Source organism: Ranitomeya variabilis, chromosome 2 (genome assembly GCF_051348905.1).
Source record: "Ranitomeya variabilis isolate aRanVar5 chromosome 2, aRanVar5.hap1, whole genome shotgun sequence".
Lineage (NCBI taxonomy): Eukaryota > Metazoa > Chordata > Amphibia > Anura > Dendrobatidae > Ranitomeya > Ranitomeya variabilis.
Window position 1 is genome coordinate 28,396,297 of NC_135233.1, and position 12,535 is coordinate 28,408,831.

At 44.5% G+C, this 12,535-nt stretch overlaps 1 protein-coding gene across 3 annotated transcripts in view; it reads right to left on the minus strand.

The window, feature by feature from the left end:
• The window catches only part of ENAH (ENAH actin regulator), a 64,040-nt gene that overhangs the window by 31,479 nt on the left and 20,026 nt on the right, over nt 1–12,535 (minus strand). For all 3 annotated transcript variants that reach the window (XM_077282197.1, XM_077282194.1, XM_077282196.1), the window contains exons 2-3: nt 12,247–12,412; nt 2,139–2,328 (exon numbers count right to left, since the gene is read on the minus strand). In XM_077282197.1, the coding sequence (XP_077138312.1) occupies nt 2,139–2,328; nt 12,247–12,412 (356 nt within the window). The remainder of the gene's footprint in view (nt 1–2,138; nt 2,329–12,246; nt 12,413–12,535) is intronic.

The following is a 12,535-nucleotide window of genomic DNA, read 5'->3' on the forward strand; positions in this document are numbered from 1 at the left end:
GCTGCATGAAGACTACGATGGCTGGAACCAAAAAAATGACCGATCGATTGATAGGCGAGTCTTAGAAGTAGGACTTGCACCTATCTAGGCGACTTAAAAAAAAAAAAAAAAAACTAAAATATCTAAACCACCCCCATCCCTTTAAGTTATCTGAATACACCATATGTCCTGGAAATCTGTGTACTTGGGGGTTATTCCATAAAATGACAGCACAATGTCAATCAGCTGCTTCTAAAGCCAGCAGGAAAAGGTTGTGTATCAAAGATGGAGACTGATGACAGAATCTTTACATTAATACCTCCTCATCTACAGTCTTCCTGGGCAGCTGTTCATTTCCAACATTACACGTGAAAGGGGTACAAAAATGGATCACGGGCCTGGAAAACCTCCGGAAAGTCATGATATTGGGTCATGGGGGAAAAAGGCATTTAAGAGGAGGACATGACAAAGTTAAAATTGCTCTATTATTGGTCTTTAATAGAGATGCAAGAAAACATCAATAAAAACAGACTGAACTGGGGCACTGAACCCTCAGTCAGTTCCATATTTGGCCACAGGAGGGCAGTATATGAATGGAGATTGCACTTATTCACAGCTCACTGCCAAAAAAAAACCAAAAAAACAGAGTAATTGCAAAAATAAACAACAACTACAACATTGCGTCGTTACCGATTCCTCCTCATCTTGTCCTTAAATCCCCTCTCTGCATAATCTGGGGAGAAGCGGCGTTCGCCGCTGCTCTAGTATTTCACTGGCTACAACCTGGTGCCAATCGAGGCTCCTCCATCTCTGCGGTGGGATTACATCAGCGTGGCTTGGGGAAGATTAGACTACAAGACGTACAGGAATTAAGATTCTTCCCGGATCTGGGAGCAGAGGACAGGTCCGGTCAGGCATTACCAGACAACGTGCTGAACATTCAGAGCTTACAGCTGGGAATGGAAATTAATGCTCTCGGCCGTGTTTGATGGACGCTGACGGACATTAAATAGATGTCGGTTGCGTAGGAGGCTTAAAACTGGGTGAGGAACGGACAAACTCTGCAAGAAAGGTGAGGATATGGAAGACAGTCTCATGTCACAGGTTATACACCATGGTAAGACTTCAGGACACACGGTAGTTATAGTTCATCGGCAAGGTCTCTCCAAGAAAAAGAAGATTTCAAAGCAGACTGGAGTTTGGTGAAAGCTCTTTAAACTCTTTAAAGGAGAAGAAATAGGCAACACGGAGGACCATAGACAAAGTGGTTGGCCAAGAAAACAGTGCAGCAGATAAAAGACACCATGTTACTTCACTTCAAAATCGGAAAATGTCCAGCAGTGCCATCAGCTCAGAACTGGCAGCAACCAGTGGGATCAGCTACAGTTCGGAGAAGTCTGGCCAGAAGTGGTCTGCGTGGAAGATTTGTGGCCAAATAGCCCAAATCTTCTACATGGAACTAAGGCAAAGGGACTCGACTGTGCAAGAAAACGGTACAGAAAAATGTCAGCAGGAGCCGATGATGGACTGAGGAGTCACAATGTGAAATATTTGGCTGGTAGACAGGTTGTTCCTGAAGGGTGACAGTAATGAGGGTTTGCAAGAACAGTAACACAATGAAGGGTCCTGCAGGCTTGTGGCTGCATTTCAGCAAATGGGAGTTGTGGATTTGGTCAGGATTAATGGAGTCCACAATGCTGAGAAATCCAGGCCGATACTTATTCGTCATGTAACAACAGACTATTCTGCAGCCGGACAACGACCCCCAACATCCAGCCAATGTCATTAAGAACGAGGACTCCTGGGGGTGATGATCTGGCCCCAGAGCCCTGATCTCCCATCATAAAGTCTGTCTGGGGTCACATGAAGGATCCGCACAAGCCTTATACACAGAAGATCTGGGGTCAGGTCTCCAAGATGTTTGGAACAATCTCCTGACGAGAGCCTTGAAAAATTGTGTGCAAGTGTTCCTAGGAGAATTAATGGGGTTGTCCACGTACAACCTCTTCTTAAATTAAATTGTCCCTTCGTATATTAAAAACACACCATATACTCTCCTCCCGTATCGGCACCGTTCCAAAGGCTCCTCAATAATACGTGGCTGAAATCACACAGCCAAGATCCCATATCGGGAACACTACGAATCTAAGGACACTGACCTCTCTGCTCCCCAGAATCCTGAGAATTCAGCACTTCGAGGGCATGCATCATGGCACTTGCAAACACATTGGCATCTTCTTTGCTCCCAAAATTGAGCCCGTAAACCTGTCTGGCATCCCGCCATTGGTGGAAGGTCTGTGTCGCCTGGTTGTACTTCAGCCCCTTGGGAATGGCACAGTTGATGACCACCTGCAATACACAGAGAAAAGGGAAAAAAAGGGAAAGGGGGGTTAATGAAAAGCTGTAGAAAAATGCAGCTCAGAGATATAGTGCCACCCTGCGTAGAGGCAAGACGGGTAAAGAGGCACGTCTATAATACTGGAAGCCCCCATTAAAATGCATCCGGTCATTAGATTTCTGATGCCCAATCCAGGAGAAGCAGACACTCACTGCACTATTGCTTCTGAGTATAAACCACTACGAAAAGCTGCAGCATCTCAGAGAACTCAGACAATGAAAAGAAACAACATCACATGAGCAATAAATGCGGTGTACAGTGGCATGTAAAAGTTTGGGCACCCCTGGTCAAAATTACTTATTGTGAACAGTTAAGCAAGTTGAATCAGAAATGATCTCTAAAAAGGGATAGGTTAAAGATGACACACTTACTTTGTATTTTAGGGGGGGGGGGGGGGGAGTCATTTTTTTCATTTAAAAAATTACAAATGCAAAAGTTTGGGCACCCTTGGAGATTTGTGCACTCAGAATACTTTGACCAAGGTTTCAGACTGTTAGGGTTATGGCTTGTTCACTATCATCGCTAGGAAAGGCCTCCTCTAACCTTGTGCCAAAAAACAGCAGCCATGGGTTCTTCTAAGCAGCTGCCGAGCACTCTGAAAATGAAAAAGGTGGAGGCCACAAAGCAGGAGAAGGCGATAAGAAGACAGCAAAGTGTTTTACATAGCCCTATCCCCAGTTCAAAACGTAATTAAGAAATGGCAGTAACCAGGAACAGTGGAGGCCAAGATAAGGGCTGGAAGACCAAGCAAAATTTCAGTGAGAGCTACTCGTAGGATTGCTATAGACCAGTGTTTCCCAACTCTGGTCCTCAAGAGCCACCAACAGGTCATGTTTTCAGGATTTCCTTAGTATTGCTCAGGTGATAATTACATTACCTGGAAAGGCAAGAATTATATCACCTGTGCAATACTAACGAAATCCTGAATACATGACCTGTTGGTGGCTCTTGAGGACCAGAGTTGGGGAGCACTGCTATAGAGGTAAATCAGAACCCCTGCTTGACTGCCAAAGACCTTCAGAAAGATTTAGCAGACTCTGGAGTTGTGGTACATTGTTCTACTGTTCACCTACACAAATATGGCCTTCATGGAAACGTCATCACAGAAAACCTCTCCAGCGTCCTTACTACAAAATTTTGCGGCAGAAGTCTGCAAAGAACATCTAAACAAACCTGATGCATTTTGGAAACACGTCCTGTGGACCGATGAGGTTAAAATAGAAATCTTTGGCCACAATAATTAAAAGGTATGCGTGGGGTAAAAAGGGCACAATTTAAAAAAAAAACAAAAAAAAACACATCTCACAGACCATTAGGCATGGGGGAGGCTCAATCATGTTTTGGTGTTGTGCTTCAGCCAATGGCACAGGGAACATTTCACAGGTAGAGGTAAGAATGGATTTAATGAAGTTTCAACAAATTCTTGATGCAAACATAACAGCATAACACCATCTGTAAAAAAGCTGAAGGTGAGAAGAGGATGGCTTCTACAAATGGATAATAATCCTAAACACACGTCAAAATCCACAGCAGACGACCCCAAAAGGCGCAAACTGAAGGTTTTACAATGGCCCTCACAGTCCCCTGATCTGAATATCATTGAAAATCTGTGGCTAGACCTCAAAGTAGCAGAGGATGGAAGAAACCCCAGGAATCTCACAGAACTGGAGGAACTCTCCAAGGAAGAATGGAGGAAAATCCCTCAAACAAGAATTGAAAGAGTCTTGTCTGGGTACAAAAAGCGTTTACAAGCTGTGACACTTGCAAAAGGGAATACTACTAGGTACTAACCATGCAGGGTGTCCAAACTTTTGCATCAGCCAATTTTCCTTCTTGTAATTTTTACAATGTTTAAAAAAAATAAATATAAAAAAAAATTATATATATACCGTATTTTCCGGCGTATAAGACGACTGGGCGTATAAGACGACCCCCCAACTTTACCAGTTAAAAAATAAAATCTTCTTAAAAGTTGGGGGTCTTCTTATACACCGTATGTCGTCTTATAGGGCCGGTGAATATGTGCCTTTTGGGGGGGGGGGGGGGGGGAGTGATCCTGATGAGGACGAGGGGGCGTCTCACAGGAAAGTGAGTATCCCCCATTACCTTATCATAGCGCTGCAGCGTGGGGTCTCTGTGCTGGGAGCGGCGGCTGCTGTGCTGTGGCGGCTCCTCTTCTGCAGTGTGGGGCCTCTGGTGCTGTGGGGCAGTGGCGGCGGCGTATCTTCATGCAGTCGGGGCTCCTCCGGCATCTCAGCCTGGAAGCCCCGCCGGCAACTCCATCGGTACAATGCGGTCAGGTGGCCTCCGGGAAAATGGCCGCTGCTCAGATTCAGATCTCGTCCCGAGATCTCGGGAGACGAGATCTGAATCTGAGCAGCGGCCATTTTCCCGGAGGCAGCTCAATAGGTGCGATGCGGTGGCCCGGCCGCTGGGGGCTGTGCATGCTCAGATTCAGATCTCGTCCCGAAATCTCGGGACACGAGATCTGAATCTAAGCAGCGGCCATTTTCCCGGAGGCCAGCGCATTACACCGATGGAGTTGCCGGCGGGGCTTCTAGGCTTTGAGATGCCGGAGGAGCCCCGACTGCATGAAGATACGCCACCGCTGCCACCGCCCCACAGCACCAGAGGCCCCACACTGCAGAAGAGGAGCCGCCACAGCACAGCACAGCACAGCAGCCGCCGCTCCCAGCACAGAGACCCCACGCTGCAGCGCTATGATAAGGTAATGGGGGATACTCACTTTCCTGTGAGACGCCCCCTCGTCGTCATCAGGATCACTCCCCCCCCCCCACCCACCATATACACCCGGCGTACAAGGCGATTCCCGGCGTACAAGACGACCCCCGACTTTTAAGAAGATTTTCAGGGGTTAAAAAGTCGTCTTGTACGCCGGAAAATACGGTGTATATATATATATATATATATATATATATATATATATATATATATATATATATATATATATATACACACACTCACTGGCCACTTTATTAGGTACACCTGTCCAACTTCTTGTTAACACTTAATTTCTAATCAGCCAATCACATGGCGGCAACTCAGTGCATTTAGGCATGTAGACATGGTCAAGACAATCTCCTGCAGTTCAAACCGAGCATCAGTATGGGGAAGAAAGGTGATTTGAGTGCCTTTGAACGTGGCATGGTTGTTGGTGCCAGAAGGGCTGGTCTGAGTATTTCAGAAACTGCTGATCTACTGGGATTTTCACGCACAACCATCTCTAGGGTTTACAGAGAATGGTCCGAAAAAGAAAAAAAATCCAGTGAGCGGCAGTTCTGTGGGCGGAAATGCCTTGTTGATGCCAGAGGTCAGAGGAGAATGGGCAGACTGGTTCGAGCTGATAGAAAGGCAACAGTGACTCAAATCGCCACCCGTTACAACCAAGGTAGGCCTAAGAGCATCTCTGAACGCACAGTGCGTCGAACTTTGAGGCAGATGGGCTACAGCAGCAGAAGACCACACCGGGTACCACTCCTTTCAGCTAAGAACAGGAAACTGAGGCTACAATTTGTACAAGCTCATCGAAATTGGACAGTAGAAGATTGGAAAAACGTTGCTTGGTCTGATGAGTCTCGATTTCTGCTGCGACATTCGGATGGTAGGGCCAGAATTTGGCGTAAACAACATGAAAGCATGGATCCATCCTGCCTTGTATGGAGCATCTTTGGGATGTGCAGCCGACAAATCTGCGGCAACTGTGTGATGCCATCATGTCAATATGGACCAAAATCTCTGAGGAATGCTTCCAGCACCTTGTTGAATCTATGCCACGAAGAATTGAGGCAGTTCTGAAGGCAAAAGGGGGTCCAACCCGTTACTAGCATGGTGTACCTAATAAAGTGGCCGGTGAGTGTATATATATATATATATATATATATATATATATATATATATATATATATATATATATATATTTTGTATTTTAGGCAAAAAAGTAAGTAAGTGTCATCTTTAACTTTAGGCCTTTTAAACGCCATTTTATCTTCAACTTTAACTGTTCACAATATCAGTAATTTTGACATGGGGTGCCTAAACTTACAGGCCAATACTGTAATAAGAATTTCCTGGGCACATGAGATAAATCGCTATGAGAGAGAGTGCAGCTCTGGAGGATGTAACTCAGGAACAGTACAGAATAAGTAATGTACAGTGGCTTGCAAATGTATTCACTCCCTTAGAATTTTACCTATTTTATTATATTACAAACTTTTGTTTAATTATTTTTGTAATCTGATTGGTGTGTGACGCATCAGCACTAAATAGTCTAAGTTGGTGAAGTGAAGAGAGCGAACTATAGGCCTAAATGACATTTATGGGATCAAAAAAAATAAAACATTGGCATGTTCATGTATATTCACTCCCTTTGCTATAAAGCCCCTAAAAATTTCTGGTGCAAGCAATTCCCTTCATAAGTCACATGCTTAGTGACAGGACGTCCTCCTGTGTGCTAGAGTCAAGTGTCGGTCAGTATTTACACTTTACCTTTTCTGAAAGGCCACAGAGGCTGCAACACCATTAACAAGAGGCACCACTAACCAAACACCATGAAGACCAAGGAGATCTCCAAACACCACCATGAAGACGAAGGAGATCTCCAAACACCACCATAAAGACCAAGGGGATCTCCAAACACCACCATGAAGACCAAGGAGATCTCCAAACACCACCATGAAGACCAAGGAGATCTCCAAACACCACCATGAAGACCAAGGAGATCTCCAAACACCACCATGAAGACCAAGGACATCTGCAAACACCACCATGAAGACCAAGGGGATCTCCAAACACCACCATGAAGACCAAGGGGATCTCCAAACAAGTCAGGAACAAAGTTGAGAAGTACAAGTACAGGTTATAAAAAAATCTCCCAATCTGTGATAATCCCCCGGAGCACCATCAAATCCATTATCATCACATGGAAAGAACATGGTACCACAATAAACCTGACAAGAGAGGCACACCCATCAAAACTCTCAGCCTGGGCAAGGAGGGCAATAATCCGAGAGGCAGCACAGAGACCAAAAGGTGACCCTGAAGGAGCTGCAGAGTTCCCAAGCACAGACTGGAGTATTCGCCCATACGACCACAATAAGCCGTACACTCCATAGAGGTGGTCTTCATGGAAGACACGGCAGAAAAAAGCCTTTACTTACACACAATAATTGTGAGGCTCGTTTTGAGGTTGCCAAACGACATGTGGGAGACTCCCCAAATGTATGGAGGGAGGTGTTGTGGTCAGATGAGACCAAAATTGAACTTTTGCTATATGTCTGAAGCCAAACCAACCACAGCTCATCAACCCAAGAACACCATCCCTACAGAGAAACGTGGTGGAAGCATCATGCTGTGGGGATGTTTTTCATCAGCAGGGACAGAGAAAATGGTCAAAGTTGAGGGAAAGATGGATGGTGTGAAATACAGGGATATTCTTGAGCAAAACCTGTTTCTGTATGTCAGTGATTTGAGACTAGGATGGAGGTTCACCGTCCAACAAGACAATGACCCAAAGCCTACTGCTAAAGCAACACTCGAGTGGTTTAAGGGGAAATGTGTAAATGTTTTGCAGTGTTCTAGTCAGAGGCCAGGCGTTAACCCAATCGAGAATCTGTGGTCAGACTTGCCGTTTACCAGAGGAAACCATCTAACATGAAGAAGCTGGAGCAGTTTTGCCTTGAGGAATCCCAGTGGCAAGATGTGGAAAGCTCATAGAGACTTATCCAAAGCGACTTGCAGCTGTAATTGCCACAAAAGAAGGCTCTACAAAGTGCTGACTATAAAGGGGTGAATAGTTCTGCACACTGAAGTTTTCAGTTATTTTCTCCTATTTGTTGTTTGCTTCACAACAAAAAGAAAAACAAATGTTCACAGTTGTAGGAATGTTCTATACGTGAACTGATGCAAACCCTCAAAACAAACAGTGACATTCCAGGTTGTGAGGTAGCCAAGGGGGTGAATACTTTCACAAGCCACTGTGATGTATGTACACAGTGACTGCACCAGCAGAATAGTGAGTGCAGCTCTGGGGTATAATACAGGATGTAACTCAGGATCAGTAATGTAATGTATGTACACAGTGACTGCACCAGCAGAATAGGGAGTGCAGCTCTGGAGTATAATACAGGATGTAACTCAGGATCACTAATGTAATGTATGTACACAGTGACTGCACCAGCAGAATAGGGAGTGCAGCTCTGGAGTATAATACAGGATGTAACTCAGGATCAGTAATGTAATGTATGTACACAGTGACTACACCAGCAGAATAGTGAGTGCAGCTCTGGAGTATAATAGAGGATGTAACTCAGGATCAGTAATGTAATGTATGTACACAGTGACTACACCAGCAGAATAGTGAGTGCAGCTCTGGAGTATAATAGAGGATGTAACTCAGGATCAGTAATGTAATGTATGTACACAGTGACTGCACCAGCAGAATAGGGAGTGCAGCTCTGGAGTATAATACAGGATGTAACTCAGGATCAGTAATGTAATGTATGTACACAGTGACTGCACCAGCAGAATAGTGAGTGCAGCTCTGGAGTATAATACAGGCTGTAACTCAGGATCAGTAATGTGATGTATGTACACAGTGACTGCACCAGCAGAATAGTGAGTGCAGCTCTGGGGTATAATACAGGATGTAACTCAGGATCAGTAATGTAATGTATGTACACAGTGACTGCACCAGCAGAATAGTGAGTGCAGCTCTGGAGTATAATACAGGATGTAACTCAGGATCAGTAATGTGATGTATGTACACAGTGACTGCACCAGCAGAATAGTGAGTGCAGCTCTGGGGTATAATACAGGATGTAACTCAGGATCAGTAATGTAATGTATGTACACAGTGACTGCACCAGCAGAATAGTGAGTGCAGCTCTGGAGTATAATACAGGATGTAACTCAGGATCAGTAATGTAATGTATATATACAGTGACTGCACAAGCAGAATAGTGAGTGCAGCTCTGGACTATAATACAGGATGTAGCTCAGGATCAGTAATGTATGTACACAGTAACTGCACCAGCAGAATAGTGAGTGCAGCTCTGGAGTATAATACAGGATGTAACTCAGGATCAGTAATGTAATGTATGTACACAGTGACTGCACCAGCAGAATAGTGAGTGCAGCTCTGGAGTATAATACAGGATGTAACTCAGGATCAGTAATGTACCGTAATGTATATATACAGTGACTGCACAAGCAGAATAGTGAGTGCAGCTCTGGAGTATAATACAGGATGTAACTCAGGATCAGTAATGTAATATATGTACACAGTGACTGCACCAGCAGAATAGTGAGTGCAGCTCTGGGGTATAATAAAGGATGTAACTCAGGATCAGTAATGTAATGTATGTACACAGTGACTACACCAGCAGAATAGTGAGTGCAGCTCTGGGGTATAATACAGGATGTAACTCAGGATCAGTAATGTAATGTATGTACACAGTGACTGCACCAGCAGGATAGTGACTGCAGCTCTGGAGTATAATACAGGATGTAACTCAGGATCAGTAACGTAATGTATGTACACAGTGACTGCGCCAGCAGAATAGTGAGTGCAGCTCTGGGGTATAATACAGGATGTAACTCAGGATCAGTAATGTAATGTATGTACACAGTGACTGCACCAGCAGAATAGTGAGTGCAGCTCTGGAGTATAATACAGGAGGTAACTCAGGATCAGTAATGTAATGTATGTACACAGTGACTGCAACAGCAGAATAGTGAGTGCAGCTCTGGGGTATAATACAGGAGGTAACTCAGGATCAGTAATGTAATGTATGTACACAGTGACTGCAACAGCAGAATAGTGAGTGCAGCTCTGGGGTATAATACAGGAGGTAACTCAGGATCAGTAATGTAATGTATGTACACAGTGACTGCAACAGCAGAATAGTGAGTGCAGCTCTGGGGTATAATACAGGATGTAACTCAGGATCAGTAATGTAATGTATGTACACAGTGACTACACCAGCAGAATAGTGAGTGCAGCTCTGGAGTATAATACAGGATGTAACTCAGGATCAGTAATGTAATGTATGTACACAGTGACTGCACCAGCAGAATAGGGAGTGCAGCTCTGGAGTATAATACAGGAGGTAACTCAGGATCAGTAATGTATGTACGCAGTGACTGCACCAGCAGAATAGTGAGTGCAGCTCTGGAGTATAATACAGGATGTAACTCAGGATCAGTAATGTAATGTATGTACACAGTGACTGCACCAGCAGAATAGTGAGTGCAGCTCTGGAGTATAATACAGTATGTAACTAAGGATCAGTACAGGATAAGATACATAATTTAAGTAGTAGGTGCTGCAAGGAAAAAGGCAATATTATTGAAGCAAAAAAAAGCAATGACCTCATATTATTGTGGCGGTCTATGATGATACAACCGCAGTATCTGCACAGATGCAAAAAAAAAAAAAAAACATGCAGTACTTTTTAATGACTGTCCTTTTAAGGCAAGTATATCAGAATGTGAATCTCGCCGGTCTCTCGCTCCCCCACTGTGTACGTTCCTCTCTGCGCTGTACAACCTTGAACCTACCTTAACCACGTCACTCTCACAGCTGAAAAAACACAACACAATCAGGTCTACACGCTTCACAGACGCCTCTGAGCTGATAAAGATGCCTCAGCCTACGGGAACACGTGGGGAGTCCTGCATTCGGTCTGATATCATACTCTAATATGTGGCAACCTCAGGAGGTCAGGTGCCACCTGTAACAGGAAAGTCTACGGTCCTCTATGTAATGCGGGACTCTCGGCCGGGACTCTCGCACCTGGAGTACTTGTAGACATAAATAGACCTGCGTGATGAATAACACAAAGGATGCAAAAGTTTCTGTTGTGCCGCTCTTCTGTTACTCGTCCTGCAAATGAAGTACTTAGGGTATGTGCACACGTTGCAGATTTCCTGGGGATTCTTTTTTGCGGTGCAGAAACGCTGCAGATCCGCAAGTGATTTACAATACAATATAAATCCATGGTAAAAAAAAAAAATGCTGTGCTAATGGTGCGGAAAAGCTGCGGATTAAAAGAAGTAGCATGTTACTTTTTTGCGGATCTGCTGCGTTATTGTACCCATTCCATTATAGAAATCCGCAGGGGTAAAAAACGAAGCAAAACCGCACAAAATACGCAACTGAGTTTTCTGCCAAGAGATGCAGAATCCGCACCAGAAATTCCTAAGCCTAATCCGCAACGTATGCACATAGCCTAAATCGTCATTTATCATGCCACGTGCAGAGTCTATCCCCACCACCTGTCTTATGGACAATGGGAATGATAACATCCGGTGGTCAGCTTACTCATCCATTTCCTGGAGGAACAACAGAAGAACTTCACAACGTGCCAGCTCCAGGATCCGCAGGTTCTACACCCTGCTTCTTCCTGGCTTCTCCCCACACCCTGTAGTCAGAGAGTCATCACGGTGGCAGTCTTGGAGTGAAAAGATCCCCTTATAAATATACACAGAAAGAGAAGGAAAGACAAGCAGCTGACTATCCCACAGGCACAGAACTGAAGCTGCAGCTTCTGCAGGACCAGGATCCTAAAAGCTTCAGATAAGAGCTAGTCCGGGACAGATGACATTGCCACAAATCAGAGCCAGCTCAGAACCCGGCTAGCTAATACACTTGGGTACCATGTTTAACATCAACAGTGACATATTCGTGATAAGACAGAAGGAGGACCCCTATCGCCCCCCATGGCAGCCCCACATACATTATATTTATACTCATCGGAATTCATGATGTAAATTAATTATTACATTGATAACGGGAACAATAGTAAAAAAAAAAATACAAATATTAATAAAAGATTATAACACCCTCTTACCTGGTGATCCTGAATTTTCCTGCCCACCACCCTGAACGTGTTGTTTCCTGTATGGTGGTAGATATGCACCCGGCTGAATCCTGTCGACCCGCCTGCCGGGACCCATTTCTTGTTGGCATCGTCATAAACCATGACAGCCGCCCGTGCTTGGCAGATGCTCTGCTCACTGCAAGGATATAAAACGGTCTATATTTAGTTTAATGAGATTTTTTTCCCCCTCATTTCTATTTGAGCAGCTGATTCCGAACCCATTATTCACGTAATTAATAATATAACACACTGATTAGCA